This window comes from Dipteris shenzhenensis, chromosome 11 (assembly GCF_047967505.1).
Source record: "Dipteris shenzhenensis isolate YYH24624 ecotype China chromosome 11, Dip_SZ_1.0, whole genome shotgun sequence".
Classification (NCBI taxonomy): domain Eukaryota; kingdom Viridiplantae; phylum Streptophyta; class Polypodiopsida; order Gleicheniales; family Dipteridaceae; genus Dipteris; species Dipteris shenzhenensis.
In genome coordinates this window covers 15,218,496-15,239,311 of record NC_141606.1, presented here as the reverse complement: position 1 = coordinate 15,239,311, position 20,816 = coordinate 15,218,496, and the positions used below count along the sequence as shown (strand labels likewise).

Here is a 20,816-nt window from a genome sequence, read left to right as displayed (position 1 = left end):
TTTATGTCCAGAATGATCTTCTCCACCTTACTACCTGGGTACAGCCTAGGTGGGCAGCCTCCTGCAAGCTAGGTCTGCAGCACAAGGTACTTCTTTCTCCTCCTGACTATAGGCCCAAAGGTAGACCTGCTGCTGCTCCTTCTGTCGGTGGACTGGCTGCTCCAGATGATATGAATGAGGGCTTGGAGGCCCTCCTTTTATAGGCCCCCAAGAGACTGGCAAAAATTGACCAGGCAGACCTAATCTGGTCAGCGAGACTGGCCGACCAGGTCTGCCATAAATGCCCCTTTTGGGGCTCTCTTTCCAGGGCCTTTGGCCCATACTTCTAGGGCCCTTTTCCCTCCATCAAGGCAAGGGCCCAGCCCTATATAAAGGCAGGTCCCTGCCTACTAGAAGCCTCCTTTGCTGCTCCACTAGGCCAACCTGATATGCTGGTTCCCTTCGCCATTAATGCGCCTTGTGTAGGCCCTCTGTCCTGCCACCTGTGCACCTCTTTCAGGGGCCTCCAGCCCGTACATGCACACTTGCTGCGCCTGTGCTAGCTTCTAAGAAGGCCAATTCCTTTCAATCTCGCATTACTTGAGACAATTGAAGAACAAATTATCTCCACAGCATGCTATAAAGGTTTAAATGAAGAACATCAAGTACCTACGAGATCGTCGTACTCCTTGTGTGAAGTACACCATCCACTGAACATGAAACCCCAAGGCACTCCGTGGAATCCACCCTCGTGTTAGCATCAACAGCCACGCACCTGGAAGATACCAAGCACTCCATGCTGTCCTTCACCTTCACAAAGGTTTCTGACTCCTCGTCGACCCACATCTCAATGTCAGACATTATCATTGTGGTTTCTAGGTCAGCATATCTAACCTCAGTAACACACGGAGATGTCACCAAGAACAACTCTTCGATTACCACATTAGCTTTTGGCTTTTGTATCATCCTCTAAATCTGAGTCGGACTCCTCCTTCCTATTTTTCTGATCTGCCTTCTTCTTTCTGTAGTCCTTTGCAAAATGACCTGGCGTGTCACAATAGAAGCACTTCTTCTTCTGCTTCCTCTTGGAAGTGTCCTCGTCATCAGAGTCATCCTTCTTGGACTTGCCATCGTTAGGCTTGCCCTTTCCTTTGCTAGCGTAATCCTTCGCCAGCAACGCCTTGTCATCTCTATCGTTGTTGTAGAGCTTCTCCCTAGCTTCTTCTCGTGTAGCAGTAATGGACCCAACTCCTCAAAAGTCAGAGGTTTGGTCCTTTGTCTTATTGTCACAGTCGTAACAAAGCTTTTGAAACTCCGAGGTAGCCTCCTCAGTACCATCAAGGCCAAATGGCACGAGTCCACCTTCTGACCAACTGCTGATGCCAGTTGATCCCTCACCACCTTGACCTTTGTCAAGTGGTCATGTGCCGAATCTCTCTCATCCATATCAAGGTTGTAGAGCTGATGCTAAAGAAGCAAGATCCAGGATGTGTTGTCTGTCTCGTACAGATCCTTCAGAATGGTCCACGCCTCTACTAACGTGTCGGCCATCTGGATGTGAGGAAGCATAGAGTCTGCCGTAGTCCCTATGATCAATGCCAAGGTATGGGTATCTCTGTCTTCCCAAGCTTCAAGCTCCTCTCCATCTACATGCATGAGTATCTTCCCCTCCTTGTTCACCATATCCTCTGGCTTTGCCTCCACTCCCGTTGTCAGTTTCCACAGCTTCCAAGCCACTAAATGACTCTGGATCTTCACCTTCCAGTTCGGGTAATTTGACCCATCGAGGTTCCCAGACTCTCCAAAGTTAGGGATGGTGAAAGAAAGAAATCTGGGGGAGGAGGAAGGGAGAGTAGGGGCTGAAGTGGATGAAGAGATCAACATCTCTGCTGATAAACCAGCAAAGTCGAACAAACTCAACCTTCAGTAGACCGAAATTCTGAATGCACCTGACTGAATGTGAGTCACCCTCCTTTTCGCAACGACACTATTCTCCAGTCGTGGAGGTCGATTCCCAAGAGCTTCTGAATCAGTGTTGTCCTTCAGCAAGGTCCCTGCCTTCAGGCTCCCACACCTGTGAGCCTCCTACTTGGGCTGTGATACCATGTTAGAAATCGCCCAACAGAGGGTACACAAAGCGGAAGACTGATAGAATAGCCCAGGAGCTCACACAGTGTGTATGTGGGAGTGTGGAATCACTAACTTCTTAAACTTATGTGCATAGGATAGATGTGCAGACTCATCAATAGACAATGAACCAGCCAGATATAGAAGACACCAAAATTATATATTTCCTTCCAAAGCTATGGACACAATACAAAAGAGAGAGATCCAGAGTCCCACGAATGGTTTGGTTCTCTGATCTTACCACAAGGTCCTCCTATGTGCCGGTTATCTCCAGACTCGAGCCCACATGCTCCACCTCGAGTGTCTGTAGACTTTATGTCCAGAATGATCTTTTCCACCTTACTGCCTGGGTACAGCCTACTTGGGCAGCCTCCTACAAGCTAGGTCTGCAGCACAAGGTACTTCTTTCTCCTCCTGATTATAGGCCCAAAGGTAGACCTGCTGCCGCTCCTTCTGCTGGTGGACTGGCTGCTCCAGATGATATGAATGAGGGCCTGGAAGCCCTCCTTTTATAGGCTCCCAAGGGGCTGGCAAAAACTGACCAGGCAGACCTAATCTGGCCGACCAGGTCTGCCATAAATACCCCTTTTGGGGCTCTCTTTTCCAGGGCCTTTGGCCCATACTTCTAGGGCCCTTTGCCCTCCAATCAAGGCAAGGGCCCAGCCCTATATAAAGGCAGGTCCCTGCCTACTAGCAGCCTCCTTTGCTGCTCCACCAGGCCGACCTGATATGCTGATTCCCCTTGCCTTTAATGCACCTTGTGCAGGCCCTCTATCCCGCCACCTGTGCGCCTCTTTTAGAAGCCTGTTCCAGCCTGTACACGCACACTTGCTGTGCCTCTGCCAGGCTGTTGTGCTGCTCATGTGGCAGCCTTATTAGCCATCTTTTCTTTGCTGCTCTCCTTTCAAATTCTCCCTTTGCCCTAGCCATCTTCCTTGCTGTCCGCTTGCCCTTTGGCAACTTTGGTTCATTCTTCTATTGCTCCATGAACTCTTTCTGCTGTCCAACTTTATGAATTGCTGAAACTTCTGCTTCAGCCTACGTTTCTTCCTTTCCAACATCCAAGGCACTTAAGTCACAGGGCAAGTATTCTTCATGTTCTTCAGTTCTATCAATTACTATGATTTCTTATGCACTGTTTTCTCAAATTCAGTTGCGTGTTTTGTCTTCCAGGCTACTAGAAATTGACTTTCAGATTTCGTTTTTTCACTCATAGGGCTTTCTACAACTAATTCTATATATACTGAACATGTTCCCTTTGGTTTCGGAAGTTCCAATCTCATTTAGGCTGGAAACCCTAACCGTTTCTGATGTGGACTATGTGTTTCAGAGTCTAAGATACAGGCTGGTATTAGAATAACAATTCTGGAGAACTTTTGCAGAGATAGGATTTCTAGTTTACCTTGGGTTCTGTCTGAGGGTTTGCATTACTATTGTAATTGAAGTTGAGCATCATTGTGATAAAGAAATATACCTGGGATTAGCTCAGACAGGGGGTGTACGTCATGCACACCTTATCAGATGCCAGACTCTTTTCCCTTCTCTTTGCGACCTTTTTGTGAAATTTGAATGATATGTGTGTGAGTGCTCATCTCAAAATAATGGCTATTTGAAATTCTAAGTTTATTGAGTACTTTAATTGGAAATTGCGCTTCTGCATAAGCATGACTTTGACATCGATAACGGCGCAATGACATCAGGTCATCTACATCCTACCATGGGATCTAGTTCACTTTTCCGAACTTTGGGTGAGTCTACGAAGATGGATGGAATCAACTATCCTATATGGAAAGTGAAGGTTCTTATGCATCTAGTGGCCAGGGGAATTTGGGAGGTGACGGAAGCCATGGAGCCGAAACTTGTCGATGTGTTAGATGTAAGTTGAAGAGGAATGCTATTGCTCTTTTCATGATATCAAGCTGACGGTGGGTTGGTAATAGCTGATATCCACTAGCAGATATGGAAATGGAAGATTTTATAGGATCTTTATGAAACAAACAACATGAAGATACAGGAAGGAGAGTCAACCCATGACTTCCTTCACAAGTGAAAAATTTTGGGGATCAACTTTTCATAAGGTGGATGGCCATGCTTCTGGTTAGCAAGTTTCCGAGTAGATAGAGAGTCGGTGATGACTCTCGCCACTGGAGGCCCATTGTTGCTTCAAGAAGCAGCCTAGATGAAGAAGCGACGATGGCAACAAAAAGTTTCTCATAGCCATAAGCAAGATTGGCAAAGGGAAGCTGTTGAAAAAGAAGGATGCCAAAAATGATAGAGGGACCACTTTTGATGGTGAAAACAAGAAGAGGAAGAACCAGAAGAAGTGCTTTTATTGTGATATGCTTGGACATTTCGCTAGAGATTGCAGAAAGAAGAAGGATGACCAACCAAAGGAGGACCTATCCGATATCGAGGAACTCTTCTTAGGGGTGACACAATATCTCATTGAGATACGATGTACATATTCTGACTCTAGGGTGAAGGATGGAGAATGTTGCTCAGTCATGGGATATAAGGACAAGTCTAGTATCACCTACAGAAATGGAGGAGCTCACCTAGAGATGGAACTTGATGAGCAAGAGCTTAGCAGGGGAGGCATGACGATAAGGTTACATAGAGGCCTGGAAGATCATCGTGCTTCTAGAAGGTACGTGGCCTGCTCCGATGGCAAGCATCAATAGATTGAATTTTTACGGTACGCGTTTTCATTATGCTTTTCTAGAGATTTTAGTAGATTTCTTTGAACCAATGTACAGGTTCTCTGAGTTGGTTGGAGAAAGAAAGATATATTAACGTCCACGGGAGCCTATGGGATGAAGTACATAGAAAAGCGAACCCATACAAGCCTCAGTGGGCTGAAGCAAAGGGTACGCTAGGACCCTTGCTGAGTACTAATCTATGCTAATAGAATCATAATCATAGAAAAAAGTCAACTACAACTGCAGAGTGGGCCATATCAATCAATCTATCCAGGCGCTGGATGAAACCAAAGCCTGGTAGAGTGATGGTTCTCTGGTGGGCTGCGAAGATGTCTCGTATTTGCGTGTGTTGAGCTGTCTCGCGCTGCGGTGGGGGACGCGGTCTCCTCGCTCTCTGGACTCTCTGGGCTATGTCTAGAGTGACCCCTCGTCTCTGTTGGTCTCCCTTGAGGAAAGCTGTGATAGGTCGGACCTCAATAGAGTGTGCTCTGGGGGCTCTCTGTCGCACACGTGGCCTCTACGCCCCTCTCTTGGTGGTACTGTGCCAGCTGCTGCTCTCATATCGGCTAGCTCTTCCTCCACTCCACTGTGTCTGAGGGCTGACTCAAATGTATAGAAGTCTGTGACGTGTCGGTGTGCCCGATCACCCTCTATATCCTGTAGTGGTCTGACCATCCCCTGCTGCTCTTTGATCTATCGTAGAAGCGTCTCTCTGTGTCGTCGCATGTCCATCAGATAAAGCCCGACATAGACCTGGTCATGGAAATGGATCAGTCGTGACAAAGGACCGAAGCCACTCCCCTCTAGGTAGAGACAGTGGTAGCGTCTCGAATCTCATAGTAGACTGGGCAAACACAAAGAAAATGCTCCTCTGTCTCAACCGCCCCGAGCATACATAGCGTGCAGACCCGTTGCTCTCTGGGTATACCCGCTGCTTTCCTTGCCTCGATCCTCAGCTGATGGGATGAAACCCACATCTGACCAATGGCAATCCTCAGTGCATGAAAGACTCCTCTATCCTCAAGATACTGGGGTTCGATAATGAATCCCTCCTCTGATACTCTTAGAAAGTGGTCGTGATAAAATTGGGTTTTGGTGGGGAGCTCCTGGTCCTCCCCCCAAGTTCGAGATGTGTGAAGCTGGAGGAGGTCTAACCGTATGATACGGTTGATCTCATCTCGCGGGATCGACTCAGGAGGTGCATCCATGCTGTACTAAAAGGGGGGAAGCTTGTCCATCTGGATACCATGACTAGCAAGCCATGTAGATATGCGTGCATACCATGTGTCTACCTCGCTCTTTGCGAGTCGTCTGGATGACTCTAGGGCCAACCTCGGAAGTCTCCAATGGGGTAAGTCCCAAACTCTGTGGATGAAAGTCACAGTCTGAAAGATGGCATCAACCTGGAGAGGTGTCATGGCGAACTCTTCCTGTACTATCTCATGTGGAACTGAGGGCTTACATTGGATCATCCTAGATCCCATCGTCACCTGTAGCCGCTCGAAGCTCCTCCAATGTGTCCTCGGAAGATCGCACCCCCAGAAAGGTGCTGCATACATGATAGTTGGCCGCACTAGTGTCGAAAAGCCAGCCCTTCTTTGGTGGATCCTGGAAGTGCGCTTGGAAACATTGCCGCTCTAGTCTAGCCAAAGCACTACGCCCTCGTGTGAGCCGTGCCTGGGCTGCATGTTTCATCATGAAGATGGGTCCTATGAAGACTGCTCCCAAATATGTGTATGACTGCACTATCTCCACTTGCTCACCACCACGATAGGTGAAACTAAGTCGGTGAGTCACTGCTCGTGAGGTGTTGAAGATCATAACCTTAGTTATCCCAAGGTTGACCGTTAGATCTCTCTCTCTACAAAACACCTCTAATGCCTCTAGATCTCTCAGCAGCCCCTCCGCTGAAGAGGATATAAGGACTATATCATCAATATATAACAATATCTGTATGAGGAGATCCCCTAGTAATGAGCCCTCGCCACCTAGGTGATCTATGTGATCTCATCGATGTAGATAGAGTCCAAAGAGAGTCAGTGAGAGGGGGCAGCCCAGCTTCACCCTAATGGTGCTCTCGACCTGATCCGATAGACCGCCTGGGGCACGGACCCTACCTCTGACTGACTCATATAAGCTCATCACACCTCCAAATCAGCATCTTTGGGATCAGCATCTCCTGTAGTCTCCTGATCATGCGGGATCGTGGAACAGTGTCGAAGGCCTTTCGAAAGTCTACGAAGCATGTGTAGTCTCTCTGATGTCTGGACCTCGCCTCCTCAATGATGGCCCTTAGAGTGAAAATGTGGTCTAGAATAGAGTGCTGCCTCCTGAATCCCCGTGCCTCTGTGTGACTGCTGATCTCTCTCTCTAGTACCGATCCATAGATCTTGTCCAGTGTGGCCAATCATGAGGGTGCGATAGTTCCTGGTGTCCACGAGGTCTTCTACTTTGTGGAGGGGATTTCTCAGTGCTGAGGCTTTCGATGCTTCTTGCAAGGTTACCTCCAAGATTTGCAGTTGCTGATCAATGATGATGATCACGAGGCCTCTCCAACCCAACCCAATTGCATGATGCTGGAAAGACCAGGTTGTGATCTTGTCAAAGTCTTTATGGTGGAGACAAGGGATTTTGCAAATTAAGGAAAGATGATAGTAGTTGGGAAGACAGTGGGTGATACACTCGCTTCAGAGGTGGCTGGAGGGATTCCTACCAGTAGGGATCAATGCAGAACAGCGGCCAGCCACAAGATCTCACTATTTAAGAAATCATGTACCAGGACAGGGATGGTGGTGGTTTCGTGACAGGTTAAAACAAACCCCCAAGGTCTTTGGTTCTTCACAGTTTTGGTTGGTTCCTAGGACAATTGGATGCATTTGTTAGTGCCTTGGGATTCTGAAGACTTGGAGCATAAGTGACTTGGACTGAACTGTATACCAATGTTCTAGAATGGATCTGATTGTTTGTGGATGTTGACGGTCAGGACTTGGAGATGTAGGTACATGGATCAAATGTTGTTGACGTCCTCAACTTGTTCCAGAGAGTTTTTCTAAGGGAGCTAGTAGAGTACGTGCATCGACATGCTGTGTGGGCCCACTGTGGGTCAGTGAGAGGAGGTGTTGGAATATTAGGGTCACCTTCCCACTTGTGAGCCCCCATATGAGGACATGAGGGAGGATGACTTACTGTATAGGATGGAGAGAGTGGTTTGGGCCGCAGACTGGTTGCCACATGGACAAACACATAGATCTCTATCTTGTATTGAATTTAGGGCAGCCACTAAGACCACCCCTAACAGCAGCATGGGCTGGACTGAGGGCTGGAGGACAACAGGTCTGTACAGCAGCAGTATAGCAGCAGAGGTACAGTAGTACGGCGAGCTGTATGGCAGGTACTTGAACTGGTACAACAGGCAGTACATCAGTAACAGGAGGGATAGCACAGCTGCTGTGCAGGGCCTGCAGAAGGAAGCAGGTCTGGAACAGGACTAGAGGCCAGGCACTGCAAGAGCAGCCCTAAATAGGCCTAAGGACTGGTCGGCCCAATCTCTGACAGACTGGTTGGCCAGAATATAACAGTCTGTAACAGGTTTGGGGGCTGCAAAGCTTATAAGGGGGGCAGTCCAGTTATCAGCAGTCCTAGCTTGCAGATCATCCTTTCAGGGTGAAGAGAAGAGTGAGATTGAGGGATCGACACCATCCGTTATTGCAGGGCAGAAGTCCAGACATCAACAGCGAGTAAGGTGGTGCAAAATAGGGACAGATAAGATTTTGCAGGAGCGCTCAACCTAGGGCAGCCTGAATTCTGACAGGAGAGACATGGTGATCCTCTAGCAGAGGGATCAGCAAACAATTCCTGAGTTTGGCACCCTCTCTCAGTGGATGTTTGCTGAGCCACCTACAAACAGGAGAAGCTTATGAAACAACAGGCTGTTTGGAAGAAATGCCAAGCTGTAGGGAATGCTTCTTTGTTGTTTGGTTCTTCGTTATATCTGCAAGTGTCAAAACCAGAGCTCTTTTTTGAACTGTTCGAAACAGGAACTTTTGCTCTTAAGGTTTTTCTTCACTAGTTTTGCAATGTGCCCTTAAGGCTTTTCTTCATCAGTTTGTTTTTCACCTGTTGTGTTGACTTTCACCTTGAGGGTGCACGATTTGTTTGTGATGCTTTCTCGTGAGGCGTTGTTCTAGTTGGGAATCAAAACATTTGTGACACTTTATGCATAGCAAAAAGATAGCTTGCAGTAAGAGTTTTGTCTTGCTTTGGAAACTATGGTGAAGTTTTATTAATCCTCATCAATATAACCGTGGTACATCATAGAACAACTTGGAAAACCTTAGAAGTTGTCGTTTGCATGCCTTTAATGAGTATCGACTCTGTAAGATGTTCCGAAAAAGCTATTTTATACAAAATTTTGAGAATGCCGTTATTTTGGTGGGAAAATGGGTATGGTTCATGTCTAGTTGGTGGATTGCAGGTCCCTTTAAAGCAAGTTCCTGATGTCAAACATTCACCTCTTCCACGAAATGCCCATGTCCTTCATAACCTTGCACATATTGAGCTGAATGCCGTTGATTTGGCTTGGGACACTGTGGTACGATTTTCAGAAGCCAGTCAAGTTCTGGGTGAGCAATTTTTTGCAGACTTTGCACACGTCGCTGATGATGAAAGTCGCCATTTCTGTTGGTGCTCGCAGCGACTAGCAGAGCTTGGATGTTGGTATAATTGTGTATCTGTTTAAGCCCTATTATCAGGTTTTGGGATTTGTGAAGTCCCAGCAAGGTAACACGACCCTGGAAATGAATCTGGTTTTTGTTAGCAGCTATGGAGATATTCCAGCTCATAATGTGCTTGTCGATGAAGGCCATAAGTCAGCTGGTAATGTGATGGCTCGCCTCGCTGTTGTTCCAATGGTGCAGGTAACTTTTCATGTTTAAACTTTTTTCCCCTCTTTGTCAGTTATAGTAGCAAAAGACATCTCATGAACTTGGTCAAATGGAAGTCTGAAACTCTAGACGTTTGAGGCATGCTTGTTTTTCTTTAAGGGAAGAATAATTTTTCGAAGCTTAGGTATGAGAGATGGCAGCAAAGAACTATCTTAACAGAAAAGATTGGAGTGAATTGTAGGATGGATGGCCACATGATTTATATCTAAAACCAGAATCAGCCAAACACAGCACATGATGGTATTCAATAGTCTCACACTAACCTCATTGTGCCTGATCTTTCTTGTATCTAGCATCCCTACATCGTCCAGGACAATTTTTTTGCAAAAAAAGGAACCTTCTATTAATGCTTGAAAAACTTCATACAAAACAGCAGTCCCGAAGGTGCTGAGTATGGAAAAAACCGGTAAAGGCTTGAAATAAGAAAACCTGCCTGTTCCAGAGAAACCTAGATCATGAATCTTTGGTACAGGGGCTAACAACCAGGTGGGGGGACTGTACAACCAACGAATCCCTCGTGGAGTGAAAATGTAGAAAACTTCTGCTGGCCAAGCCCGGGGTCCCACGCTCCCAGGTGGAGTGCAGGGTGTAGATGATATCCTGCTAGATGGCGACCAATGTAGCCGAGGGTGAAATCGGATGCTCACCCATCACTAGACTACAGCGAGCAACCCCAAATGTTCCATGTCGTGATACTGGCTACTACCTCCCACACGCTATCCTCTAGAGGGGAATGAGGATCCGGGCTATCAGGAGGGACCGCCTCATGGAGCTCTATCCTCTGAATGCTCTGACCCTGTATCTGGTAAGCTATAGAGACCTCATCAATCTGAAACACGTGACCTCCCTCAGTCAACCAGGTTACCATCCCCTGGTGTAGTCCCTCTGAAGGCTCTGCATGCGAGTCATAATCGTGAGAGCTCCCATCCAGATCCTCACTGTGCTATGACAGTTCCAGAGGCTGTGAGGGCTCGTCTCCAGAAGTCCCACAGAGCAGTAGTGACACTGCCCCTCCATTCGCATCTGCTCCAACCACGGGCCTATGGGCAAGCCTCCGTGGGAGGCGAGCCAGAATAAGTAGGAGATCTCCCTTGGCTGCAAATTGGACCATAGACGCGTCCAAAACCTGGTACGGACCTCCTGGGGCACCCTCTGGGCCACCCAATGCCTCTCCCTCGAAGGGGTCCAAATCGAAGAGTCCATTTGAAGCCTCTTGCCAATCCGAGTGGTATAGGAAAAGAATTGCACCTTGTCCACCTGCTCGGTGAAGCTGATCTTGGAAGGCCAAAGCCACTCTCTCGGATCCCACTGGACCTCGCTCAGGGGCCTACCTTCTCAAAGCCAGAGGCTCCATCTTGGGGCATCCTGCTCTAGGATGCTACGAGGATCAATGTGCCACTCCTTTCCCAAATGGCCCACTACTCTGATCATCTGCCAATGAATCCCATCCAGACTCCTGTCCATCTCTGGGTCTCTCTCAGTGAGTGCTAGGAGTAGGCTTCCAGGCCCTACATGGAAGAAACCGGGCTGTGTGTTGCCTGGCTGAATCATCATCCTCAACGGGACCCCAGTTTGACAAAATGGCCCCAACCATCTGCTGTCCATCCACATGTGGAGTCCCTCCCACCAAGACTCAGGGATGGCTAGGTCAATCTCCCTCTCATCTGTTGACTTGCCTCTCGCATATGCGCTATGGCTCCAAGCCTCGCCTCTGCCTCCATGGGTAATCTGCTCCATTTGCTAAAGGAGCAGGCTGGGCCACTTTCTCACTGTGCCCATCCAATATGTCCGAGCATACGTCCATCCTGATCCCTGAGCTCCGAGTGCCTAATGAGGAGTTGACGCTCGAAATCCTCTCTGCAATGGGGCTGAGCACGGATGAGGCCCCCCGCCAATCTCTGCTAGACTCTGTGGAGGCTCCTCATCATGGGGGAACCCTTCCCGGTGATCCATCTGTGTGAGTGTTGCCATTGTCCCCCAGTGCGTTGGGTGTTCCTGAGATGCCCTCGCTGTAAGAGGAGCTTCGCTCAGCTTCCAAGGCTCTGCACCAGGGGTGAGGCCTCGCACAACCAACTTGCCCAAGAGGTCTCTGCTCTGCATCTCTGGATCAATGATACCCCAAGCCTCCCAATGCCTGCGGCATGATCACCGTTTGCCAAGCGACCTGGTGTTCCTTGTGCCGTCCGATCCTGCCCAAAGGAAATTCCGAACCAAATGTAAGAGCTGTCCAAGGCACCACCAGTGGGAGGCAATGTACCAAGCCGTGGTGAGAAGGACCTCTAAGCCATGGCTTGCTAGGGAGAGTTTGGCCGAGCTCTAGTAGAGAAGCTTGCGCCGAATACGCTCAAGAACTGGGGCGATCTGCTGCTCTGCTGTAATATCAATACTCACCTGGCACATGAGGTATCTCGCTGTCTGGCCCCGCGGTATCCAGCGGAAGCCGAAGGCACTTCCCCACTCTCGAATCTCTCATGTCTCCTCATAGCCTGTGAAGAAATCGATGGATTTTGTCCAGTTGATCCGTGCACCTATCTGAGGCCTCACAATAAATAGCCAGGGCTCCCTGAACTCTCTTCAAGCTCACTGTGGTGGCCTCTACATACAAGGCTGTATCATCTTCAAAATCGGAATCCAACAGCTCATCCTGTCTGATTGGGAGCCTCAACCTTGTGAGGCCCGCCACCTGCGATCTCAAGTAGTAGCCCAGTGCCTCCGCCACAAAAGGGAAAAGAAAGGGAGCTAGGGGACAGCTCTGGCGGACCAAGAGAGAGAGAGAAAAGGATGCACCCATGCGTCCATCTATAAGCATCTGACTAGAGCTCCTGAATAGAGCGCAGAGAATCCTCTGATTCATTGGTCTGAGAAACCCAACCTCGGCATAGTGCCCTCCAGGAAAGACCACTCCTAAAACCATTTCCAAATAGCTCTCAAACAACCCTCTCTCACTTCCTCTCTTTGCAAAACATTAGGGCCCAGGACAACATGTCGGGATGGACCCCCCCCCCCCCCCCCGAAGGATTTTATTACTAGAGAAAAATCTCAATACAAAAGCTCAGCCTAGAGCTGTGTTACAAAATACCAAAACGTGAGTAGTTTTACAAAGAGCTTCAAGCTCATTCATTTGGCAACATGCCAAGTGTCAAATTCTAAAAGTACTTTTATAATTACATGCCACTAGGGGCAACTCTAGAGTCTTCGAAGCACTTGGTCACGCGAGTGATCTCTGAAGCGCTCGCCTAGCTCCATACTTCTTGATTCTTCAATCCTTCTAAGTACCTCCAACCATTAGCTAAAGCGCAAAACCATGGCACCCATTAATGGTCAGTGCTTTGCATGTAAATAATGATCCGTAGACTAATCCTAGTCACTGTGGGCATCCCCACCAAGCAAACATGTAAACAAAACATAGAACACAATTCTTAGTCGACCAAGGTCAATCCTCTTGGTCGTAATTAAGGGGCTTGACCATGAGCTAGAGCGTCTTAATTATGGCCACGTCTCTCCAACCAAAGTTGGTGCACTTTGGTTACCAAAGTTAACCCTCTTGGCATTTACCAAGTCTCGTTGACCGAAGTCAGAACTCACTGATCGGAGTCAGTGCCTTAGTTCTTTGACTAACCGTGTTTACCATCTTGGCGGAAGCCGAGTCTTCCTAAGCGAGGTTAGGCTTACTTAACCGAGGTTAAGTATATTTGACCGAAGTCAAGACTTTGACCAAATGAAAAGTAGCTCTTTGAACATAATTAAATAAATGAACTCATTAATTATGATCAATACATGGTCAACTTATTTTTTGACTTTGGAATATTTACAGCTTGGTGACAACTCCACCCTGATGTTAGCTTTCTCAAAATCCAAGAGAAGGATGGCCAGAGGCTGTGACTCCTCCCTGACCCAATCTACTGCCTCCCAGAATGTGAAAATGTTGTCCAAGATGCTGCGCTCCTATACAAAGCCAGTCTATGTATCATGGATGATGTCGGTGAGATGAACTCTGGCTCTCTCCACGGGTCTCTGCCACTGATCGTGAAGATGAATTGCTCCCATGTGCTTCACTCTGCTGCTGGCATCTTGGAAAAGGAGGCACCCCCTTGCTTGTCCTCCCCAAACTCCAGGTTGTTGAAGTCTCCTCCAACGATCCAGGAGTCAACATCTGACAGACACTCTGTTAGCCTCCTCGAAAAGGCCGGACGGTGCTGTCTACACGTCGGGGCATACACATTCAGGATCCCAATCCTGGACTCTCGCGTCTTGACTCCCATCCAAACTCCCCCCCCCCGGGATAAGCTCACCCTGATCGTAGACCTCTGGGGGCCACTGCCTAGGAGACCGAGATGCAGACCCCTCAGCTCCATCCTATGGTAGGAGACCACACCTCCGGGCCTCTCCCCGAAAGAAGGTGATGGCGCCTTTGGATGTCTCATGCTGAGAACATGTGCTCCTGTATCAAAAGGAAGTCCACTGCTCGCCCTACCACTACCCTCTGCAACTCCTATCGAAGGATTAGGTACTGTGGCGGTTGACTACGTGCACGGTCGTGGAGCCCAACTCACTATGGTCCAACTCACGAGGATTGGGAAGCGGGAAACAAGGCTCTCCTGTGGGTGGGTGTCTGTTCTAGAAAAACTGCCTTTAATGACTTTGAGGGGGGTTTGGAGGGCGAGTAGTCCATGTTTGTGCGACGGTGTACCAGGGTGGACACTGGCTCTATGCCTATCTTCCGTGCCCACTACAACATGAAGGAGACATCCACTACTGCACACTTCTGGAGTGGCCAGTAGTGTACCGGATCAGTCCTTGCCTCAAGCGGCAATCTAATAACTCCTACTATCAATCCATAGATCGGCTTCTCTGGCGTGAAGCTTAGCTGGAATTCACTTCAGCACCATGGGCACGCCAAAGATCTAGTCCCTGGGGACCCATCCAATCTTCCATCATGTGTGAGATCTAATCCCCCATCATAGCATCAAATACCCTGGGGTCCACTTCTCCAACCCTGTGGAGGCGAACTGGAATCACCCAATTGAATGTGTCTGGGGGCCTACTACGCTGATGGCTGCAAGATCATGAGCGTCACCTCCAGTGGCAGAGGGTGAGAGTCTTGGATCTCTGGGTAATCCCAGGGCTCCAATCTCCAAAAGTTGCCAGGAGAGGATGCCCAGGCTTCAGTTTGGGATCTGCTGATCGGGAGGACGAGCCCCTTCCCTCTGAATCCCACCCGGAACGGGAGGGCTGAGAAGGGAGGGGTACAGGACGTTGAGGCAAAGAGGCGGACGGGACGCAATCGTGCCCTTGCCTACTGACAGGGGAGCCCAGGCAGTTCCGATAGGGGGGTGGGCGAGGGGGGGGAGGTTGTAGAAGCTACTATGGAGGGGGAGGGCGGGGCAGAGGGAGGGGGGGCGGGGCAGGGGTGCTGTTAACTCGAGGGTGACTGTGGTTGCTGGACCTCCACAAAGGGAGGATCACTTGATGGAATTGTGACCCTTGCCACTGGGGGAGGAGTCTCCAACCAAGGGCTCCTGCAGCTACTCCTCCGCGGGTGCCTCTCGACCTATTCTCTCTCTCCCCTTGCATCTAGCTCATTGCTGGCACTGCTTTCGAGCCAATTTGTTTCTTTTCTTATTCCTTTTGCCCACCCTGGTCCACTCTCCATTTGAAGGTGTCTGAGACTCATTCTGCTCCTACCTGGGGGGTGCTTGGTCTTGGTCTGCAAACTCTGCTTGTCTTGCAGGGGTGGGGGGGGAGGGGTCCGCCGTCCCTGACCATGAGGGCAATTTTGGGCTAAATGGCCCATCTGCCTGCGACAAAGAAATTGGCATGGTAGACCGGAGATCTCCACTAATGCTGCCGAATCTGGTAGGGACTCCAGCACCTTGCCCAACGCTCTACCAATGGAGGGAAGGATGGCTCTGTATTCCTTTGGAAGCCCGGGGAAGCGGAGCGTCACCTGGAATCAGAGTCGTGTCCATGTCCTCCACTGTAAAGCCATGGTACCAAGGGAAAAGGTACACCAAATGCGGGCCAAGGAGGATGGGGCTCTGCTCCACAAGTATCAAGGCAGTAGCAGGAGAGCTCAGCTGGATGAGGAAGACACCTCTTCCGTAGATGGTGACCTCCTGGATGTGGTCTCCTTCCACTCTCTCACTTGTCTCCTTGTGGGAGTGAGGCCCACAATTCTACCCACAACTGCCTTGTCCTGAAGTGACTAGATTGCATGTTGCACCTTTTGCTTGTCGGATGGAGAAAGGATAACCTTAACAGCTGTGGGATTCGAGGGTGCTGCTGTAGAGACCCTCTGGCCAGACCAAGGGTAACCACCAAGATTTTCTTTCTCCGAACAAGCACAAAAATTCCCGCTGCAAGGAAGGGAAAAAAGAACAAAGAGCCACTTGGACGGTGGGCAGGGAAGCTGCCTGAAACTGACCTTCAATAAATTTAAAGTGCAGTAGAACTAACAAATAACCAGCCAACACTATTATATTAACAATTCAGCAAAAGTATTACTAGTAGCAGACTGGGAGCTAGAGTGCCCTTGCACCGAGACAAAGACACAGATTGGCCCCAAACCTTGGTGCCCCTTTCGGTATTTCTTTAATTACGTGAGAGGCCTTGAAATCCAAGCTACATATAGGGATCTCGGGCATTCCACATCCCATCGGGCATCCCCATACCCTGCATGGCCTTTAGTGTTCACTGCTTTCACCACTCCTTGTAGTTGGCCTTCATCCTGTTGGAAAGGTCACCTCCCCATGTGTAAGCCCCCATATGAGGAGAGCATGGGGGGGGTGAACCTAGGGTTTGAGGGAGTGCCACACGGGCAGCATCCTGGCTGCCATGTGGGTACTAGTCAGACAACAAAGAGTGAATTACCCGGAGACATCAGCATGGCTGCGTGAGAAGACACCTTTGTGAAAGGGAGATGGCGGGGACAGGATGTCTTGGATCTGCCCTGGCAGAAAGGATCTGATGAGGAGCATGATTGTGTGGTGATCCAGAAGAAGAGGCACTTGCATGACGGGGTCCTTGGCAAGGTATATGGGCAGGTCTATGGCCTGCAAGCAGGGCTGGCAGGTGGCGGGGTAAGCAGTCCTAAGGGGCTGGGCCCTGCATGGAACAAAGGACCAGCAAATGGCCCTAAATAGGGCTGGATAGGCAGCCAACCAGCCAACCAACTGGTCGGTTGGTTAGGTCTGCTACAGACCAGCCAGTCGACCCAATTAGGGCTGGCTGGTCGGTTGGTTCAAGGGGGCCTTGAGCCCTATAAAAGGAGAGGCCCTGGGCCTCATTGCATATCCAACATTCAGCAAGAAAAGGAGCAGACAGGAGCAGCCAGAAGCCACTCTCTTGGGGGTGAAGGAGAGTGGAAGGTGTGCTGCAGACTGAGTTCCCTAGAGGCTGGACCTTGGCTGTCTTCTAGGCAGCAAGGTGTTGTGATCATCATATCATCTGGAGCAGCAGAGCCTCAGCAGACTGGAGCAGCAGATCAGTACCTATAGGGCCTACATCCAGGAGGTGTATAGGAGGCTGAAGAGCTGCAGACAAGCTGAGTTAGGGCTGCACACCCAGGCTGATATCCAGGGCAGCAAGGTGTAGAGATCAAGTCTGGACAGAAAGTCTACAGATGCTCGACAAGGAGCACGCAGGCTCGATTCTAGAGATAGCCAGCAGATAGGAGAAGTACCTTGTGGTAAGATCAGAGGACCACACCATTGGTGGGACTCTGGATCTATCTCTTTTGTATTGTGTCCATAGTTTTGGACGGAAATATATTATTTTGGTGGTTTCTCTATCTGGCTGGTTCATTGTCTATTGATGAGTCTGTACATCTATTTTATGCACATAAGTTAAGAAGTTTGTGATTCCACATCCCACACCACACTGTGTGAGCTCCTGGGCATTACTATCAGTCTTCCGCTGTGTGTACCCTGTGTTGGGTCATTTCTAACACATCCCTAATCCAAGAAGCTTGCACACAGCGCGGAACTGTCACTAGTAACCACACTCGGCTACACAGTTCCCCATAGCTGTCAGGACTCAGTAGTGCTAAATTAACCACCTATTTGCTCAAAGCAAAAAAGGAAATCATACAAGAGCTTTCTCCACTGTCTAGGACTGCCATGACCAATAGTCTCTCACCCTATGGGCCGCATACATCCCGAGACATCAACCTATTTCTTCTAGAAGAGAAGTTGCATCTCAACACAACAAACAAAATGGCAGTCATACAAGTACCATCCTTCTGGCATCAATGACATTACACAGCCCGTTAGGCATCCATAAACAATGCATGTTTCTTGCTGAGAATGCTCCCACCAAACATGGAAAATAGGCATCCCTTTCAGTTCCAAAACAATTGCACTCAGCTTATGCCTGTTCCTAGCAACCAATACTTGGTCACACAGTCCCCTGCCACTACCTCAACCACCTACTCCTTCTAAGAAGCATAAACTTCCAACTAGCATCCATGGAATCTTGAACTAAGAGAAGGACTTCACATTGAGAGTTCCCCTGCTCCACAAAATACATCAAAAAGTCTAACCAACTCTTCAAGATTCAGCCGGTGCGCTGCCACTATAGAGCAGGCCTAAAGTACAGTCAGTGAATCGTACGAAGGCACAAAGTGGCGCTGCTTCCACAACCGAAATCGTATCGTCAACTAGGCCTTTGTGTCTTCTCTCTAGCGCGTGAGCTTCATGCCATGTGCCTCTCCATGTAGCAGCTCGCCATCAGCCATGATCTCCTAGCTAGCACCGCAATCCAAACACCCAGCCCGTGAGCTCTTGCGTGCGCCATCAGCCTGTTGTCCATCCCGTGAGCTCTCGCATGTGCCATCAGCCCATTACTGCTCGTCGGCCAACCAACCTTTAGGTTCGTCAGCCCGTGTGATGACCAGCCAACCTGTGACGTATTTTTGCGTGCGCCCCCTCCCGTCGCCTGTTGTCTTCTTTTCTTCCTGGTTCCTCTTGGGAGCTTCCATGTGCAACCTTACCGAACTCGTTTGCATTTGGAAGGTGGCACACGGCTTCCTCTTCCATTTGCCCCTAGCCCCCTCTAGTGGGGCTCTTTATGGAAGCATACCAATGGCCTAACTTTAAAACTAAGGGTCTTTTGCCCCCTTCTTTGTCCAAATCATGAAATTCACCCCCAAGGCACAATTGCCAGGGGTTTTATCACATCAAATAACCCACAACCTCGCTGCTTTCCCGAGGTCCTGCCCACATGCAAGCCAACATGCATGCGCCAGAAATCACGCCCTCGTGACACTGCCTCACCCCAAGAAAGGCTAGTGAGAGCCCTTGAAGAAAGAGACGCCTCGAAGAAGCCCCTGATACCCAAACCCAAACACCCCCAAGGAGCGAGGGTGAGACGAGAAAGGGCTGAAGGGCTGCAAAGGGGCCTTTGAAATGGAAACAAGAAGGAAGGAACAAGAGAGAGGAGGGCGGGGAGGGAGGTGGAGTAGTAGGGCGAGATGGATGCGGGGGGGAGACGGGGAAGGAGGCGGAGGGAGAGTCGTAGAAGGAGGCAGAGAAAGGGGGCGGAGAAGGAAAAGGAGGCGGGGAGGAAGTGGAAGGGGAGAAGGGAAGGAGGCGAAGAAGGGGGAGAGATGAGGCAGAGGGGTAGGTGGGAGAGGAGACAGAGGGGGAGGCGGAGATGGAGGCTGGGAGGGGGGCGGAGGGGGAGGTGGGAAAGGAGGCGGAGGCGGCGGGAGGGGACAGAGTAGTGGCGTAGGAGGAGGCGGAGATGGCAGGAGGAGGAGGATGAGTGGAGGTGGGGGAAGGAGGAGGAATGGAGGCGGGGGGGGGGGGCAGGAGATGGCAAGGGAAGGGGACGGCGAAAGGAGGCTGGAGGGAGGAGAAAGATGGCGGGGGGGGGGGCGAGCAGCGGAAGCAGCCAGTGCAACACCTTCTAGTCAGTCTTGTTATGCTCAAGTTAAGATAGCATGATTTTATAAGGCTCGTCTAGGACATTTGGTAATTCAGTAGAGAATCAATTCTTAACACGTGGCCCTCCATTTGCTCACAAAGGAGATTTCTTTTCAAAATGGAAAGTCAGTATTGTGTGGGGACAATGATAGAATTGCTATAAACTTTCGTGAGAGGTCAATCAGACAGGTTATTAGCCAAAAGTAGTCTTTCAATAGGGCAGAATTTATAACCGTATGCTGGAATAGTTAAGATCGATGATTTGGTCAATACTGTTTCTCGTTGCTGGTGTAAATTCATAAGATTTCGGCTTACCTTGCTGCTCTGCATTTCAATATCTCTAGACTCACTTTAATTGCATGTTCATTCCTCTTTTATTTAATCTCATTGGAGAACTTGATTGTATCAATCTGAAAATACTATTTGAGAGATGTTCATGCCTTCCGGATGATGTGACTGCCTCTGTGGCTATCTAGGTACTGATTCTAGAGGTAGTGCTGTATTTGGAGCTCAGCAAAGAAGTTGGCCATATGGGACGGATTTATGGGCTACATATAGTAGCAGTAGTTCTTTTGTTGAGTCCTCCTTTCCTAGGACCAACAACTACTGGTATAGGCATGCTCCTATGACATCTTAACTTGATGTCAGAACAGTAGGGAATGCTTGCTGTAGCAATACCTTTGCAGCGGACTGTTCCCACGGATCACATTACCCTTAGATCTTTGTCGTCGCCCAATAATGACGCAACAAGGCAACGAGCTCAACGGCCACCCAAACTCCTCGGAGAGAGAACCAAACCACAGAATCTTGGAATTCTGTCGGAATCTCTAAAGATTCTGGAGCTTGATCGCCTTGTGGCAGTCCATCCACCACACTCTCAGCGTCATCACATTCTCAAGCTTGGTCTGCAGATTGACACGTGGCATATTTACCATGCCACCCTTATCTGCCATCTAGCAGATTTGATCATAGTGCCACATCAGCTAGCAAATTCCCTAGTGCCACGTCAGCATCATTGCCTTGTTTGCCACATCACCACCGACAGACACTTCAGCTCTACCACGTCAGTAGCTTGCCAACTCAGCATCTATCTGCCATGTAATCTGGTCCAATCAATTGCCACATCAGCATCCTAGTCAGCTGCC

The 20,816-nt window shown here is 49.3% G+C and overlaps 1 protein-coding gene across 1 annotated transcript in view; it reads left to right on the top strand.

Annotated features, from left to right (window-relative positions):
- LOC147896665 (diiron containing four-helix bundle family ferritin protein, putative (Protein of unknown function DUF455)) overlaps positions 1–20,816 on the top strand; it is a 122,428-nt gene that overhangs the window by 22,647 nt on the left and 78,965 nt on the right. The window contains exons 2-3 of the mRNA XM_087381985.1: positions 9,280–9,521; positions 9,625–9,721. Of these exons, the coding sequence (XP_087238111.1) occupies positions 9,280–9,521; positions 9,625–9,721 (339 nt within the window). The remainder of the gene's footprint in view (positions 1–9,279; positions 9,522–9,624; positions 9,722–20,816) is intronic.